At 45.5% G+C, this 19613-nt stretch overlaps 1 protein-coding gene across 2 annotated transcripts in view; it reads right to left on the bottom strand.

Annotated features, from left to right (window-relative positions):
- The window catches only part of LOC130516284 (exostosin-1), a 120040-nt gene that overhangs the window by 13853 nt on the left and 86574 nt on the right, over positions 1 to 19613 (bottom strand). For both annotated transcript variants that reach the window (XM_057017251.1, XM_057017252.1), the window contains exons 4-7: positions 18383 to 18476; positions 15367 to 15474; positions 8897 to 9016; positions 5536 to 5668 (exon numbers count right to left, since the gene is read on the bottom strand). In XM_057017251.1, the coding sequence (XP_056873231.1) occupies positions 5536 to 5668; positions 8897 to 9016; positions 15367 to 15474; positions 18383 to 18476 (455 nt within the window). The remainder of the gene's footprint in view (positions 1 to 5535; positions 5669 to 8896; positions 9017 to 15366; positions 15475 to 18382; positions 18477 to 19613) is intronic.

Raw genomic sequence — 19613 nt, 5'->3', positions numbered from 1 at the left:
TAACCCTAACCCTCTAACCCTCTAACCCTAACCCTCTAACCCTAACCCTAACCCTCTAACCCTAACCCTCTAACCCTAACCCTAACCCTAACCCTAACCCTCTAAACCTAAACCTCTAACCCTAACCCTCTAACCCTCTAACCCTAACCCTCTAACCCTAACCCTCTAACCCTAACCCTCTAACCCTAACCCAACTCTTCCTACTCTGTCAATATTTTCAACGCTCACAACCAAACTCACCATCACTTGAGCCTAAATTTTAGACAGTTTGGAGGAAATCTCTCAGTAAAACAAAAAGGTCGTCTCCACTTTTTTTGATTTTCCCTCCAAGTGTCATCCAACATTTCAATCGCTGAATAAATAGGTCATTTAAAAGAAATCTTTGCTTTTATGTTGAAATGAAATATTGCTAAATTGAAAAAATAATATTGAAAAGGTTGTGTTAAGCCTTGTGACACTCCTGGTGGGTTTTTTGTCATTTTCAGTTCATACTTTGTGTTTTCGTGTTTAAATTTAGGTCACGTTTAAATGGTCGGTTCTATGGTGATTTACAGCTCAGCTCAGATCGTCACACTTGCAGAAACATCATTCAGAAGGTGAGATGCCATCAAATATCCGGGTTTGGTGTCTGCAGGGGTCAAGGTTCATCCATCTATAGTCCTGTAAATCTGCCAATCATATTCGGAAATGTCTTTTTAGCTGCTGAACGCTGAGACTATCTGAGCTTCCATGCTTTTGCTGATAGTGACAACCTCAAAGAGTTGAAACAAAGCAGTTAAGAAGTGGGTCAAGCAAAGCAAATTAGCTGACAGACACAGGAGAAATTTGGAGGATTCAGCTAATTTTCCCATGACATTAGAAACAAGAGAAGCCCGTTTCCATAGAAGGTAAATTATTTGGCAGAGATGGAAACACAGTTGAAGAGAACAGCTCAAGAGGGCCAGGGCCAAGTGTTGGGATGGGAATAAGGGAATACACATCCTGGTGGATAAGTGGAGCCAGAGTGCTCTTTAGTGTAGCTCTATCCATCTCACTGACACTGAGCCCCCTGACCAGCATCTCGGTGGGCTTGGTGGTATTTATGGAAGCACAGAGCTGCCCTTGCTGGGGGTCAGAGACATAAGCTCAGTCCTTCTAGTGCCTGTCCAAAAAGAGAATTCGAGGATATTTACGGGGAAACAGATTAAGATGAGAAGAAATGGTTTGATGGGAATGATTTCCTGGAGAGGAATTCAATTTTGCACAAATTTACAAATGATTTATGAGCCAGGCTGAAATTTTTGTCCTCATTTGTGTTCTGCATTTAACTTCTGCCATAACTAAGGCTTTGGGAGGGGTCACCCGTGGGACATTTGTCCACCTTTCTGTCCTGTTACAAACACATAGATCCATGTGCGTAAGTGGGGAGAGTCCATCACAAAAAAGGTGGATCAGGAACAATGTTTTTCATTGTTTTTTAAAGCTCCATAAGGCAAAAAAATTAAACCAGTCATTTAAAGCAAATACCTGGAAACCAAATTAAACATCAAACCCTCATATCATTCGCGTGGGAGAATTAGTTTGGAAATTTAATTACCATCTTCACAAAGTTGATCTGTGAGATTACAGAAAAATGTCACCACGCAGGTGTGTGTGTGTGTGTGTGTGTGTGTGTGTGTGTGTGTGTGTGTGTGTGTGTGTGTCTGTGTGTGTGTGTTGGATCGTTCAGCCAAAGAGAAGAAAAACTCTGGATTAATGGATGACCTTTACACGTGGGCTTGGGTGATCATGTCAGTGCAGATGTGTGAGATATCAACAGCGATTATTTTAGACAGCATATTAATCAATACTAGACTAAAAAATGAAAGAGTGAAGAAGGTTCTGGTTGAGGTTTCTCTTTTTTTAACTGGGGGAGAATAAATATGCTGAACAAAGTCATTATCCTGCTGTCAAAATGAATTGAAGTCTATGATGCATGCAGCCTCCATTATAGTGATAGAAATGAAGATAATGGCAAAAGAAACAGAGAATACTTCGAATATGTCACGCTTCAACGCTGCACTATGAAAAAAGTGGATTAGAAAATCTAATCAAAAGGAATCTGAATGTAGAAGAGGCGCTACTTTCAAGATGGAACATTCTCAGTATGTTCTAGGGATGGTCAAGGGACTGTGTCTGTAGGAGAGCAGGACAAGACTGTAGGAGAGCTGGACAAGACTAGGAGAGCTGGACAAGACTGTAGGAGAGCAGGACAAGACTGTAGGAGAGCAGGACAAGACTGTAGGAGAGCTGGACAAGACTGTAGGAGAGCTGAGCAAGACTGTAGGAGAGCTGGACAAGACTGTAGGAGAGCTGGACAAGACTAGGAGAGCTGGACAAGACTGTAGGAGAGCTGGACAAGACTAGGAGAGCTGGACAAGACTGTAGGAGAGCAGGACAAGACTGTAGGAGAGCAGGACAAGACTGTAGGAGAGCAGGACAAGACTGTAGGAGAGCTGGACAAGACTGTAGGAGAGCAGAGCAAGACTGTAGGAGAGCTGGACAAGACTGTAGGAGAGCTGGACAAGACTGTAGGAGAGCTGGACAAGACTAGGAGAGCTGGACAAGACTGTAGGAGAGCAGGACAAGACTGTAGAGAGCAGGACAAGACTGTAGGAGAGCTTGACAAGACTGTAGGAGAGCAGAGCAAGACTGTAGGAGAGCTGGACAAGACTGTAGGAGAGCTGGACAAGACTAGGAGAGCTGGACAAGACTGTAGGAGAGCAGGACAACTGTAGGAGAGCTGGACAAGACTGTCGGAGAGCAGAGCAAGACTATAGGAGAGCTGGACAAGACTGTAGGAGAGCAGGACAAGACTGTAGGAGAGCTGGACAGACTGTAGGAGAGCTGGACAAGACTGTAGGAGAACTGGACAAGACTGTAGGAGAGCTGGACAAGACTAGGAGAGCTGGACAAGACTGTAGGAGAGCTGGACAAGACTAGGAGAGCTGGACAAGACTGTAGGAGAGCAGGACAAGACTGTAGGAGAGCAGGACAAGACTAGGAGAGCTGGACAAGACTGTAGGAGAGCAGGACAAGACTGTAGGAGAGCAGACAAGACTGTAGGAGAGCTGGACAAGACTGTAGGAGAGCTGGACAAGACTAGGAGAGCTGGACAAGACTAGGAGAGCAGGACAAGACTGTAGGAGAGCTGGACAAGACTAGGAGAGCTGGACAAGACTGTAGGAGAGCTGGACAAGACTGTAGGAGAGCAGGACAAAACTGTATGAGAGCTGGACAAGACTGTAGGAGAGCAGAGCAAGGCTGTAGGAGAGCTGGACAAGACTGTAGGAGAGCTGGACAAGACTGTAGGAGAGCAGAACAAGACTGTAGGAGAGCTGGACAAGACTATAGGAGAGCTGGACAAAGCTGTAGTAGAGCTGGACAAGACTGTAGGAGAGCAGGACAAGACTGTAGGAGAGCAGGACAAAACTGTAGGAGAGCTGGACAAGACTGTAGGAGAGCTGGACAAGACTGTAGGAGAGCTGGACAAGACTGTAGGAGAGCAGAACAAGACTGTAGGAGAGCAGAGCAAGACTGTAGGAGAGCTGGACAAGACTGTAGGAGAGCTGGACAAGACTGTAGGAGAGCTGGACAAGACTGTAGGAGAGCAGAGCAAGACTGTAGGAGAGCTGGACAAGACTGTAGGAGAGCAGAACAAGACTGTAGGAGAGCTGGACAAGACTGTAGGAGAGCAGAGCAAGACTGTAGGAGAGCTGGACAAGACTGTAGGAGAGAAGAACAAGACTGTAGGAGAGCTGGACAAAGCTGTAGGAGAGCTGGACAAGACTGTAGGAGAGCAGGACAAGACTGTAGGAGAGCAGGACAAAGCTGTAGGAGAGCTGGACAAGACTGTAGGAGAGCTGGACAAGACTGTAGGAGAGCAGAGCAAGGCTGTAGGAGAGCAGGACAAGACTGTAGGAGAGCAGGACAAAGCTGTAGGAGAGCTGGACAAGACTGTAGGAGAGCAGGACAAGACTGTAGGAGAGCAGAGCAAGGCTGTAGGAGAGCAGGACAAGACTGTAGGAGAGCTGGACAAGACTGTAGGAGAGCTTGACAAGACTGTAGGAGAGCTGGACAAGGCTGTAGCAGAGCTGGACAAGACTGTAGGAGAGCTGGACAAGACTGTAGGAGAGCTGGACAAGACTGTAGGAGAGCAGAGCAAGGCTGTAGGAGAGCAGGACAAGACTGTAGGAGAGCTGGACAAGACTGTCGGAGAGCTTGACAAGACTGTAGGAGAGCTGGACAAGACTGTAGGAGAGCTGGACAAGACTGTAGGAGAGCTGGACAAGACTAGGAGAGCTGGACAAGACTGTAGGAGAGCAGGACAAGACTGTAGGAGAGCTGGACAAGACTGTAGGAGAGCTGGACAAGACTAGGAGAGCTGGACAAGACTAGGAGAGCAGGACAAGACTGTAGGAGAGCTGGACAAGACTGTAGGAGAGCTGGACAAGACTGTAGGAGAGCTGGACAAGACTGTAGGAGAGCAGGACAAGACTGTAGGAGAGCTGGACAAAGCTGTAGGAGAGCTGGACAAAATGACGTCCACCAAGCTGTCTGTGCAGATCTCCAGCCAAGCTGTCAGAAACAGAACCTCTGGAGGATCTAATGAGAACTTGGCCCAGCATGATGCTGCTTGATTGGCATTAGTGAGAGAATAGCGGGGAGTTAACGAGGAGCTGGATTCACTCTGATCACTCTCATTTTCTATACTCATGTGTGAAGATGTCCACAGATCCTCTGTAGCTTTAGCTCAATTTAATGAAGATGTGGAGTCATTTGCTGCTAGCGATCACACACACACATGCACGCACACACACACACACACATGCACGCACACACACACACACACACATGCACGCACACACACACACAGGCACAGCTATCAATATAGGACCACTATATTGACTTCCATCTATTCTCTAATTGCCTATCAAAGAGAAGTTCCAGGAACCTCAGGACACAAAACATCATCTGCGGGTGGTGAAGACGGAAGCTGCTGAAATCATGATTTATTTAGTAATGATTTACTGCATTTGGTATAAAAATCAAACCAGCCCATTTTTCATTCTGGCCAAGGATCCTTCTTTTAGTCTTCTTGACCCTTTTTTGTGCAGTTTCTTAGAAAGACAAATGTTCATATCAGTTACCGACTTTGTCAAGATTTTTCCAACCTGCCTTTTTAATGTGCTGGAAACAGGAAGTATTATTTAAAGTTTGTTCCCTCAGAAGTCAGAAGTTCTTAACATCTCTCGATGTTTCTCCTAAGACAGATATAGAACCGACGCTGAGGTTGAGTTTTGATTAGAGATGAGAGACGGATATTTGCCGTTTGTGGACCAGATCGCTGAAGCTTTAGTTGAATTTTCAGTCAAGTCCTCACTTAAATGGTGTGAATGGGTTGATGCAGGCTGATGGTGCACGTGAGAATGTGACCTCACTGAAATCGTTTTGTGGTCATGCTCTAAGAATAAAATCTTCATTTCAAACTCTTACTTTGAAAGGATCAAGACTCACCCAGAATGGCGTAGTAAAAGGGGAACTGTGCAGGGTCGGCTGAATACTGGGGGAGTGCGTAGAGCCCACCGGGTAGAGAGTTCCACAGCAACCTGCTTCTGGACACGTGGGATTCCACACGGTCCTGAATGATCTAAACAGAAACAACAAGTCAAAAAGAGACTTTGATCATTTTCTCTTCTTTCCATTTGTGGGTGACTTTCTCATATAACTGAGTTTACATGAACCTCTCACGCATGTCTCTGTAAATATCCGCTGCTACGTGATACAACACATCATCATTCAGGAAGGAAAATGTTTTTATTCACACTGGATGAAGCAATGGTGCCTGACGTTGCTTTAGCTTAAAGAAAACGATCTCGCCTGTTGCCCTAAAAATCTATTGATGATGAAAAAAACCAAATGAAACAGAGTTTAGTTGTCTTCACTATTTCCCCTCATTTCACTAATATTCGGAAGTGAAAGCAGCTGTTTGGCTTTGGGGGCTACTTGAACTGCTTCTCAGGGGGCATCGTTGTACTCCTGACAGGAGGAGGTCGCCCCTCCTTTAGCTAATATTATCCTTCTGACCTGCTGCTGGGGTTAGCAGTGTGCACCACAGGGGATGGGCAGCAGCCGTTATGATCGTGACATTCTACCGACCATGAAAAGATGGAGCTCCAATTGAGAGCATTCCAAACATTTGGTGTCATATGATGCCTTGAGATGCCAGAAGCTGTAGAAGGAAAATACTTTGATGTTTCAGGCAGCCATATAACCTTGAAGTAATAGAAATTGTGACCCCAGCTCGATGCTAAAATCTGGTTCCCCAGGAAGTGTGGACAACATGGCTGACAACAACTAATGACACCAGAAGTTTGAAATATTTTGAGCAGCTTGAGATGAATCATATCAGATGCTGCCTCCCACCTTACCTGGACCTGCTTCACCTGCCTACAGAAGATGGCAGCTCCATCCTGCTGGGCCTCGTGCTGACACGCCCGGAGAACAAGACCACCAGCAGCAGAATCTTCTTAAGCCAAACAAGCACTGCTTTTATTACAACCTTTATTACAACCTTTATTACAACAGGCTGTAAAAGGGTTGTTGCCTCTGGGTGGATCTGGGACTGGGAGATGATTCTACAAGGGCACCACTGAAGGCTCATGCACCGTCACAGCTACAGAGACACAACCTCCACTTAGAGGAGCGAACACATGAAGGACATCGAGCATCTGCGGAGCCCTGCGAGACTCAGCAGACGGCGTCCTGCAGGACACCACGCAACCCTGCCTGTCTGTCTGCCTGCCTGTCTGTCTGTCTGCCTGCCTGCCTGTCTGTCTGTCTGCCTGCCTGTCTGTCTGCCTGCTGTCTGTCTGTCTGTCTGCCTGCCTGTCTGTCTGCCTGTCTGTCTGCCTGCCTGTCTGCCTGTCTGCCTGCCTGCCTGTCTGTCTGTCTGCCTGCCTGTCTGTCTGTCTGCCTGTATGTCTGCCTGCCTGTCTGCCTGCCTGTCTGTCTGTCTGTCTGTCTGCCTGTATGTCTGCCTGCCTGTCTGTCTGTCTGCCTGCCTGTCTGTCTGTCTGTCTGCCTGTCTGCCTGCCTGTCTGCCTGTCTGCCTGCCTGCCTGCCTGCCTGTCTGTCTGTCCAAATACAGTGAAATTTTTTTCCCACGTGAGTAAAGTAAATTGGTAAATGACTAATTCATTTGTTAAATACATGCACGCCTGTGCGCGTGCACACACACACGCACACACAGACACGCACAGCCACACACACACACACACACACGCGCACACACACACACACACACACAGAGACACACACGCGCACAAACACACACACACACACACACACACACACACACACACAGACACACACACGGACAGACGGACACACACACACACATAAACACACACACACAGACACACACACACAAACACACACATAGAGACACACACACGCACAAACACACACACACAGACACACACACACAAACACACACACACACAGAGACACACACACACGCGCACACACACACACACAGACACAAACACACACACAGAGACACACACACACAAACACACACACACACACACAACAGACACACACACAGAGACACACACACACACACGCACACACACACACAGAGACACACACACACACACACACAGACACACAAACACACACACACAAACACACACACGCGCACACCCACACACACACACCACACACACACACACACACACACACACACACACACCCTCGATCCCTCCTGTCACCACCTGAACAGCTCCAGTTATCACTAACGCCTCATTACACCTATGCACCCTGTGGCGGCCCAGCTCAGCAGTGTTCACACATCTGGCCACCAGGTTCTGACTGACACTGAGCTCGGTCTCATTTCACGCTCCAGTGGCGCCAGGTTGGAGGCGTCGCCGCGGCTTTGCTTTGACAAAAAATAATGAAATCTCAGATTTATTTATTTTTTTGCTTCTGTCCATAAATTCAATGAAATAAACCAACGTGATCTTCCAGTCTGATGTCATAAATATCAGTGGCATCTGCATGAATCGGTCCTCTGGGTAACTTCTATTATTGTTGCATTTGCACCCACACATGCTTGAACATGCGTGCCTTAACCCTTAAGCCTGGCAGTTGAGCTCCGCTAATATGTAACTGAATAGCAAAGATGCCTAATATCTGAAAAGGTTAAGCACAGTTCAAAATAAAATACAAATGCTGTTGCTCTTTCTGTCATTTATGCTGACAAATGATTTTTTAGGAGTTTAAAAAAACTCCTAAAAAATCTTAAAAAAAAATTAAAATAGATCTGACCCCAGTCAATGAAGTCCTATTCTAACCTGGTGCTCTGGTTGCCTCCGCCGCTCTGTGAACCAATAAACCCCCGAAGCCCCTGAAAGTCAGAAAGGATTAATATTTGTGGTAATTGTGTTGATTATTCGAGAAAAAAAATAACAGCACTGGGGGAGAAATTGCAGCGATTGTAGGACGCCGCCGCCGTGGCCACGAGGCGGGGCTGTTAGTACGCCGTCTGTATTCAGAGGTACAACAAATGGTCCCCGTGGTCTGAACCAAGGCCAGGAAGAAGACACGTGCGCTGATGAGACATCTTCATCATCCACACTTGACCAAGCAAGGTCACCTAATGAGGCCCAGAGCTCTCAGGTCAGTATCTTTACTCTGCTGTGGTACTTCCAGGATACATCACAGTTGGAGCTTCTAACTTCGGATTTCATACTAAATAATATTGTCACAGAGGGTGCAATAGTTAGCAGGGTTGTCCTATAGCAAGAAGGCTGTGGGTTTGATTCCAACACAAGAATTAGATGAAAACAGAAGAGAGACCGTAGCTCACTCATACCTCCAGAGTAGTCAGGATGATTTTGGCTACAGAAGAAAAGTAAGCGTCCCAAAGGAACTGAGTCTGCTGACGGAGGGTTAAGATCCTGTTGTGGCCCACAGACCGAGTAATGGAAGGCACCTGGAGGAAGAAGGAAGGAGGAAGAAGAAGAAACAAGCAATGCATCTTTATTTTCAGTCCTGCTGATTAAAACCTAAACTGTACCTAAAATCCAGCCCCCTCAGCTTTGACCCCATTTGACATTGAAGGATACTTTATTTTATCAATTCAGTTGAGCTACTCAACAGTTGGAAAACAATCCATAAAAACATTGATTTAGATTAAACAAATCTCTATTTCTGATTAATGTCATAATATAATTCTGAAAGGGATTCAATTTAAATCTTGGTCAAGGTGTCACTTCTTTTAAATGAGAGGGCAACATATTTTGCAGGGTCTGCAAGACTCCTGGAATATTCTGTTCCAGATGCTGCCAAGGATCCACTCGACATTGTCATGGAGGACGTGAGCACCAGACCCGACCTGCTGCAGCAAGAACAACTCTGCTCCCCCAAGGGAGAAGGCCTGGAGGTATTGAATCAAGGAAACCTGAGCAGGGAGCTAAACACCCCCACATTTCAAAAACATGGAACAGGACGCTCTCCTGATGTTGGCTCCCGAGGAAAAAACAAACCACTTTCCTGATGAGGCCGGACATGAATTTAACTCACCTCAGCCTAGAAATCAATGTTCTTAAAGAGCTGGAAGCCCAGAGGAGGAACGCGCTCTGGCTGCGACTCCACCATGTCGGAAAAGCCCATGTTGCTTCTGCCATGTTGGCAGGTTAATAAATCCTACAGCCAAAACAATCTACCTCAGCTACAGGACACACGCACGCACACGCACTCACCCACACACATTATTTCGACCTTTGTGAAAACTTTCACAGTAGCCCCTCATAAGAGATTCTCCAGATCCTTTTCCTGACCCTAAGTTTGGGTCCATGGTTCCAGGTTGTGTTCTTGCTCTTTCCTGCAGGGGGCGTGTAGGAGCCGGTAATTTGTTCTTGCTGGCGCTGCAGGTGGACACACCTGTCGGCGATCTCCATCGGCCACGTATTTAAAGACGGAGCACCTGTCTGCCAGTTTTGGAGAGTAATCATGCCTATCATGGTAAATCTGTTGCTTCGTTGTTGTGTGAAACTCGCTGCAACGCTTGCTCGCCTGCTCGTCCGAGGTCTCCACGCTGCCCTGCTGGAGTGAACGCGCAGGATCGGACCCCCGTGTTGGCTCAGTGCTGGAGCTCTCTGTGACCTGGAAGACTGGACAAGTGCTTCCCCAGCGGTCCAGGAGGGCTGTCAAATTGGTCTTTTAATAAAGACTTTGCTTTTGGACATTTTCCCATTACGTTTTTGCCTGCTTCCGGGTCCAGGAGAAAATCCAGACTTAACACCCTAAACAACTACCATAACTCTAACCCTAACTCTAACCCAACTACCCTAAATCTAACCCAACTACCCTAACTCTAACCCTAACCCGACTACCCTAACTCTAACCCTAACTCTAACCCAACTACCCTAACTCTAACCCGACTACCCTAACTCTAACCCTAAGTCTAACCCAACTACCCTAAATCTAACCCAACTACCCTAACTCTAACATAACTCTGACCCAACTACCCTAACTCTAACCCAACAACCCTAACCCAAACCCAACTACCCTAACTCTAACCCAACTACCCTAACTCTAACCCAACTACCCTAAATCTAACCCTAACCCAACTACCCTAACTCTAACATAACTCTGACCCATCTACCCTAACTCTAACATAACTCTGACCCAACTACCCTAACTCTAACATAACTCTGACCCAACTACCCTGACTCTAACCCTAACTCCAACCCGACTACCCTAACTCTAACCCTAACTCCAACCCAACTACCCTAACTCTAATTCTAACTCTGACCCAACTACCCTAATTCTAATCCTAACTCCAACCCAACTACCCTAACTCTAATTCTAACTCTGACCCAACTACCCTGACTCTAACCCTAACTCTAACCCTAACTCTAACCCAACTACCCTAAATCTAACCCAACTACCCTAACTCTAACATAACTCTGACCCAACTACCCTAACTCTAACCCAACTACCCTAACTCTAACCTTAACTCCAACCCAACTACCATAACTCTAACCCTAACTCCAACCCTAACTCTATCCCAATTACCCTAACTGTAACTCTAACCCTAACCCAAGAAAAATTCTAACCACGCCTTTAAATCTAATTCTTCACCTTCAAACAAGTTGTGAGCCAACATATCCTGTCCCCCATGTCTCCACTTTGCTAGCAGAAAGTGTATTGTGATGCTCATTATGTATCAAATACAAGTGCACACACCAAGTGTTCCACATAGTTGATACATTTTAAATTAGTTTTGTCAGAAATATGCTGTACGTGTTAAACACGACATGTGAAAGGATGAGTCCCACTTAATCAAGCCTAACGACAGCTAATATGGACACCTGTCAGCTCCCACTGAGACTAGGACAATTATGGGGTCCATGTAAACGTTAGCCTTGTGTATACAGGAAGAATCATGTGGATATCATTTTATAAAATACCTGCGTTGAAACTGCGGAGTTCACATCTGTCTTGGTGTACACAAGGGTAGGCAGATTCTGTGCTGACGGAGAGCTGGATGAATGAGAATATGCACCATGATGATGCCCTGCAAATCTCAAACTTGGGAAATAATGAAGACACAATGCAACAGAAGAGGCTGTGTGGGACGGGAACATTGGCAGGGTTGGTGCAGAACAAAATCCTGCCATCAGTATCTTGTGAAATTCCGTAGGATAAAACCGGGATCACAAACCAACGACATCGCTTCACATATTTTGGAAAAGAAGTGAATTTTGTGTGATCCCAGGATTTCTCCTTCGAGAGCCACACATCCAGAAAGCCAAAGGGGATCTGTTGAATAAATCTTAATTTTCCATTTCTCTAAGGTCCAATTTATGTAGCCCCAATCAAATCGTGTCCACTGTGCTCCTGTCTAATGGTGTTTATAGGCCCCAGCAGGGAGCCTGTGTGGGCTTCACAGGGTTCTGCTGTTTGTTGGGTGTCTGCATGGATCTCCCACTCCACAGGAGGGGAGAGGAACTCGACATATTAAAGAGCCAGGTACGGCCGTACTGAGTGATGTAAGTGATGCTAATGAGATTCATCTCTCTGGGTGGCTGTTTGAGCACCGATGTGTGGAACAGCGCCACAAAGAGAGCGAACAGCCTCGGCTGTGATTGGTTCCTTCATATGATGCCGTTTTCAACAAGTCATTAAGTGAGTTATGACAACTTTGATCACTTTAATAGAGGCACAATCATTTCTAACACTTGCGTTTAAAAACTGATTTGATTTCATGCAACTTCAGGGGGTCCTCATAAAAAATAACAAAGATTTAATAGAAAATAGTGAGAGAATATTCTCATCAATAACCGGTAATGTTGATTTAAAACAAAAGTAATATGAACAACATGGCGATTCCTATCCTGAGAAATGGACTGGTTATAATGGGACAGAGGAGAAATGGACTGGTTATAATGGGACACAAAGGAGATATGGACTAGTTATACTGGGACAGAGGATAAGTTAACTGGTTATAATGAGACAGAGGATAAGTTAACTGGTTATAGTGGGACAGAGGAAAAGTTAACTGGTTACAATGAGACAGAGAATAAGTTAACTGGTTATAGTGGGACAGAGGATAAGTTAACTGGTTATAGTGGACACAGGATAGTTAACTGGTTATAGTGGGACAGAGGAAAAGTTAACTGGTTATAGTGGGACACAGGATAAGTTAACTGGTTATAGTGGGACAGAGGATAAACAGACCTGTTATAGTGGGATAGAGAGGATAAATGGACTGGTTATAATGGGACAGAGGAGAAATGGACTGGTTATAATGGGACAGAGAGGAGAAATGGACTGGTTATAATGGGACACAAGGAGATATGGACTGGTTATACTGGGACAGAGGATAAGTTAACTGGTTATAATGAGACAGAGGATAAGTTAACTGGTTATAGTGGGACAGAGGAAAAGTTAACTGGTTTTAGTGGGACAGAGGATAAGTTAACTGGTTATAGTGGGACAGAGGATAAACAGACCTGTTATAGTGGGAGAGAGAGGAGAAATGGACTGGTTATAATGGGACAGAGAGGATAAATGGACTGGTTATACTGGGACAGAGGATAAGTTAACTGGTTATAGTGGGACAGAGGATAAGTTAACTGGTTATAATGGGACAAAGAGGATAAACAGACCTGTTATAGTGGGAGAGAGGATAAATGGAAAAGAGAACATGATTTTTTTTACAGGTGTTTCTTATATTTTTCTTGTTGAGTGAGGCGTCATCAAGCAGATCCGGTTTATATTAATGTCAGAAGGAACAAATTACCTAGAACAAGAGACGTCTGTTCAGAGTATGGACAGAATGGCTCCATATTCTCTGTCTGGTCTGGATGGCCATGAGATTTGGAGCTTCTCGTCCTCTTATATCCCGGTCCTCTTATATCCCTGTCAAAGGTACAGAGGTCCTGTGTCCCGATCAGAGGTTGGACTTCACTGCCGGCCATGTTGACGGCCACACGAGTGATATTAGGTTTTCATCTCTATTGCAAGTTCGGTCCCTGTTGTTCTGTTTCTTTTGCTTATTCAGGGTGGCTGTCTTAGAAGGTTATCCCATAGCGTCCTCTCCTCAGCTACCTTGTCCACTTCCTTGTAGAGATTTCCCAGAGGCAGGGTAGTAGATGTCCAGGCCATGTTGCAGAAACTTAGGGAGATTCCTATCCACCACTGGAGCCCTGCCACAGCCCCAGTGACCTTAGACCCTGACAATAGAGCCAAGCCAGCAGCCTCAGGCTCCTCTTCCTTGTCAAAATGTATCATTCAGATTGAGGAGCTGCTCAAACTTTTCCAGACTACATCTCCTGGTGACCCAATGGCCAAACAGAACATACTACTTGAACTCCTCCCACGATGGTGTTTTTGCCCACCAATACTGGCATCCCTCAAGTTAACAATAGTCTGCAAGTCTCCTTCCTCAACCCCCATTAGGTTCCTGGGTGGGTCCTTCAGATTACACCAACAACCTTTCAGTCCAGTTTAAAACTGCTTTCCATAAGAGCAGCAGGGAACTGGGACCACTCCTATTCTATGTCCCACACCAGCCCCAGGATATTGTCAAAGTTCTCCCAGAGGTGGAATTTAAGGGGCAATTTGATGGGTTCCTTTGCCAGGTGTCCTTAAGTGTTCTACCAAGCCTGTCTGGACAGGTGCCCTGCCCCAGCCATCAAACCCAAGTCACAACCAAACTGATCAGCTGACAGGCGTGAACATTTTCCCCCAACGATCCGGTGTTTTACGAAGCGCCTCGCTCAGCACGGAGGAGCCCTAACCCTGGGGCCACAGCAGCTTTTTCTTTTGCTTGGTAATCGCCAACATCTCAGCTGTCAGTGTCTGTTTGAAGGAACATTTCATTTTAATATTTGAAATAAAAAATTTTAAATAACATATCATGTTTTTCGGATAAGGCGCACTGGATTATAAGGCGCAGTATCAATGAATGGGTCTATTTTCGCACACCGGATAGGGCACATTAAGCGAAACAAAAGAGTCAGACAAGTCAAACTTTATTCAACTCATTCACAATAACGCTCAACATTAATCAGGTGTAACACATAAAATAAAACACAATACTTTTTCAGTTCATTCCTCCTCCAGAAATCCATCAAGTTCGTCATCTTCATTGTCCTAATTTAACAGTTGGGTGATTTCAGCATCAACCATGCCCGGATCCCTTGCGTCATTATCCGAGTATGTCTTGCTGTTACTCAGCTGTTCAGTGATGATTCCGGCCCGGACGACACTGGAGACCCTACCTTAGCCCAGGCATCGACCATCCATTGGCAGATAGTGGCGTAACTTGTCTGGAGTTGCCTCCCTGTCTTGGTGAACGTGTGTTCGCCTTCTGTCATCCAACGCTCCCATGCAGCTCGCAATTGAACTTTGAACAACCTGTTGACACCAGTATCGGTTGGAGTTCTTTGGTGAATCCACCCGGAATGATGACTTCTTTACTCGGTGCAGGTCATCTTCTTGCTTACTCCACATCCGGACCATTTATTTATTAATCCTGAATTGTCTTACAGCTGCTCTATTCCCATGTTCTACTGTGTGACTGATGGCCTTGAGTTTGAAACCCACTTCGTTAGCATGTCTCTTACCAGGTGCTATTTTGGGGTCCTTATACACACACTATAATATTATATTGAAGCATAGTACGTATTACTCGGCGAGTAATGTTCTCTTTTCTTGTACATTGCAGTCTGAAAATGCTCAGTTTACTCACTTTCACTCCGGAGCGTTATGATAAATGATAAAACGTGTTTTTTTAGTGAAAACACCAAACGCGAGGCCACCTCTGCGTACCTGTAGGAGCAGCCTCTCATCTCCAATGATGGCACCCTGCTTCCAGTCTATAACTTCAGAAAAGGGAAGCTCCCATCCATTACTCAGGATGACAGGAATGCAGGCCGCCTGTGAGGAGATATAGAAAAGAAAAATAATCTTCTCAACAGTTTTCAGGAGCAACGTGATCCCATTATCTCAGCGTTACACTGGTTGCACTGTTTTATGCTGGTAGGCTGTTTTACACGGTGCGGCAGACAACCCTAACCCTAACCCTAACCCTAACCCTAACACTAACCCTAACCCTAACCCTAACCCTAACACGAACCCTAACCCTAACCCTAACACTAACCCTAACCCTAACCCTAACACTAACCCTAACCCTAACACGAACCCTAACACTAACCCTAACACTAACCCTAACCCTAACCCTAACACGAACCCTAACCCTAACACGAACCCTAACACTAACCCTAACCCTGACACTGACCCTGACCCTAACCCTAACACTGACCCTGACCCTAACCCTAACACTAACCCTAACCCTAACACTAACCCTAACCCTAACCCTAACCCTAACCCTAACACAAACCCTGACCCTAACCCTAACACTAACCCTAACACTAACCTAACCCTAACCCTAACACGAACCCTAACACTAACCCTAACCCTAACACTAACCCTAACCCTAACCCTAACCCTAACACTAACCCTAACCCTAACACGAACCCTGACCCTAACCCTAACACTAACCCTAACACTAACCCTAACACTAACACTAACCCTAACCCTAACACTAACCCTAACACGAACCCTAACACTAACCCTAACACGAACCCTGACCCTAACCCTAACCCTAACACGAACCCTAACCCTAACACTAACCCTAACCCTAACACTAACCCTAACACTAACCCTAACCCTAACACGAACCCTGACCCTAACCCTAACACTAACCCTAACACTAACCCTAACCCTAACACTAACCTAACACTAACCCTAACCACTAACCCTAACCCTAACACTAACCCTAACCCTAACCCTAACACTAACCCTAACCCTAACACTAACACTAACCCTAACCCTAACACTAACCCTAACACTAACCCTAACCCTAACACTAACCCTAACACTAACCCTAACCCTAACACTAACACTAACCCTAACACACGAACCCTGACCCTAACCCTAACACTAACCCTAACCCTAACCCTAACACTAACCCTAACACTAACCCTAACACTAACCCTAACCCTAACACTAACACTAACCCTAACACTAACACGAACCCTGACCCTAACCCTAACACTAACCCTAACACTAACCCTAACCCTAACCCTAACCCTAACACTAACACCAACCCTAACACTAACCACTAACCCTAACCCTAACACTAACACGAACCCTGACCCTAACCCTAACCCTGACCCTAACCCTAACCCATGAGGTCAGTTTAAGTGAATTGAGTCCAAAATACTGACGTTCTACAGATGAGAGTCAGACAGCCAGATCATATCCTTCAAAATTTCCAAAAATCCTCAAGATGTACGTAAACGTGCATTTGGGATGTCAAACACCAAAACAGATTAAACCTTCACATTCAGTCGTGACTTTTACATAAGTCTCAAGTAGCAGTGGAGCGAATGTCAGAGAGGGGCGGGAGGAATCCGCCTGGCATTTGCATCTAAAGTTCAGGTTTGAATGAATTCTCAGTCAGGTGAAGCTCGGAGATTAAAGGAGATTCACAAATGCCAAAGACATGATCAGTGGCCGGGCTCACTGCTATCATTAGTCTGCCTTGACACAAATCTTTCCCAGATCTTTTTTTTTTCCATCTCCAGCCTCTTCAGATGAATTTGAATCAGAATCACACCTCGGCGTTTCTTCCTGTTCAGATTTCGGCTTTCTGCCCCAAAGGCGTCGCACGTGATCATGCGCCTTCCTGGAGAAGCACTCTCTGCACCCACCACCATCATTCTTTTCATGCCTTTTTTTGTGGTCGCTGAACTGGAGCCTTTGTTTTCATCCTATTCTATATTAGCTCAACTGTAATCGTGGGTTTCTGCCTAAGCCCTCCTTTGCCTTCTGGTCCAGACTCTGATTATCCACTTAATTACACAATCATGTGTTGCAATATAACGTGACATCACGGCCAATGGCCAATGGGTGCACCACAAAGCGCCGGCCTGCACCCAACCAAAACAACAATGAGGCTCGTTAAATATGCAACATAAAAGTGAGATGGGAAAAACAAGTGGAAGGCAGCCGCCGGGCCCAGTACATGACTGGAAATGCAGAGAGTTGCAGGAAGGAGGTGCTAATGAAGGATGAACACGTCTGTGGTCTGAAACGTCCTATTTCTTGTCTCTGTGTATCTATAGAAACAGGCCTCTTCTGTGGCAACGAGATGACACATCGTCAATAGCAATAAGATCAACTGTTGGTAAAAGGATGTCGAGGAGTCGGTTAGCAGGCTGTCTAATAAGCTGGTACCAAGAAAGGAGAAAATAACAGCTCAGGCTGAGGAGTAACGTTCTATTTCCAGACCATCACATGATTCACACAAGTTCTGGCATTTTTCTGGAGTGTTTAATGAGTGGTGAAAGGTGGCGTTGATGTTGGGAAGATGCATGAAAGTTGTTGGCAGCTGAAGTTTCGATCTGTAAATGTCTTTGATTTCATGAACTGGAAATATTTAATGGCTGTTTAGAACACTGAAGGGGAAGTTAGGGAGAAAATACAAATAAACCCATAGGGGAGGGGCTACTCTAGCCATTTTATTTGTTGCTTTATTTTACTAAATTAAATGTTGTTTAATTTAAAACCCTGTTTCCTTAAATTACCTTGAGTGTATTTACACACTGTTGCCTCCTGTAGTATGAAAAGTACAATATGACTACTCTCTCTCTCTCTCCTCTCTCTCTCTCTCTCTCCTCACACACACCACACACGCACGCACGCACGCACGCGCACGCACGCACGCACGCACGCACGCACACGCACACACACACACACACACACAACACAAACAACCCACCTGCAGGGCTTCAAGAAACCGGAAGGACCCAAGGCGTCGCCCTCGCGGCACCAGGCAGAAACTGGAGTTACGCAGCAGCTCCTGATAGTCGAACCTATGGAAGAAAAAATAAGAAGAAAATAAGAAAAATATAAAGCAAAACAAGTAAATAAATGTAAAAATTGGGCTTTGAAAGCTGAGCTCATTCTTGTAATTATCTTCATCTCATAATTCCTTCAACATTCATTTGGAAACAGAACCATCATCCGTCATTTCTTCATGGCAAACACTTCAGACCCAAAATGGTTGGGAACCCTAAATAATGACGTCTAGAGGAGAACGTTAGGTAGAACCTCCAGTTGGGACCCTAAATAATGACGTCTAGAGGAGAACGTTAGGTAGAACCTCCAGTTGGGAACCCTAAATAATGACGTCTAGAGGAGAACGTTAGGTAGAACCTCCAGTTGGGAACCCTAAATAATGACGTCTAGAGGAAACGTTAGGTAGAACCTCCAGTTGGGAACCCTAAATAATGACGTCTAAGGGAGAACGTTAGGTAGAACCTCCAGTTGGGAACCCTAAATAATGACGTCTAGAGGAGAACGTTAGGTAGAACCTCCAGTTGGGAACCCTAAAAATGACGTCTAGAGGAACGTTAGGTAGAACCTCCAGTTGGGAACCCTAAATAATGACGTCTAAGGGAAACGTTAGGTAAACCTCCAGTTGGGAACCCTAAATAATGACGTCTAAGGGAGAACGTTAGGTAGAACCTCCAGTTGGGAACCCTAAATAATGACGTCTAAGGGAGAACGTTAGTAGAAACCTCCAGTTGGGAACCCTAAATAATGACGTCTAGAGGAGAACGTTAGGTAGAACCTCCAGTTGGGAACCCTAAATAATGACGTCTAAGGAGAACGTTAGTAGAACCTCCAGTTGGGAACCCTAAATAATGACGTCTAGAGGAGAACGTTAGGTAGAACCTCCAGTTGGGAACCCTAAATAATGACGTCTAGAGGAGAACGTTAGGTAGAACCTCCAGTTGGGAACCCTAAATAATGACGTCTAAGGAGAACGTTAGGTAGAACCTCCAGTTGGGAACCCTAAATAATGACGTCTAGAGGAGAACGTTAGGTAGATATCTCCCCTCCCCCTATAATATATATATATATCTCCCCCCTCCCTCTATATCCCCCTCCCTCTTATATCTCCCTCCCTCCCTCTATATCCCCTTCCCTCTCTATATCCTCCCTCC

This window comes from Takifugu flavidus, chromosome 19 (assembly GCF_003711565.1).
Source record: "Takifugu flavidus isolate HTHZ2018 chromosome 19, ASM371156v2, whole genome shotgun sequence".
In the NCBI taxonomy this organism is placed as follows: Eukaryota; Metazoa; Chordata; class Actinopteri; order Tetraodontiformes; family Tetraodontidae; genus Takifugu; species Takifugu flavidus.
Note: the sequence above shows the minus strand (reverse complement) of the source record. Positions and strands in the feature narration are given on the sequence as shown.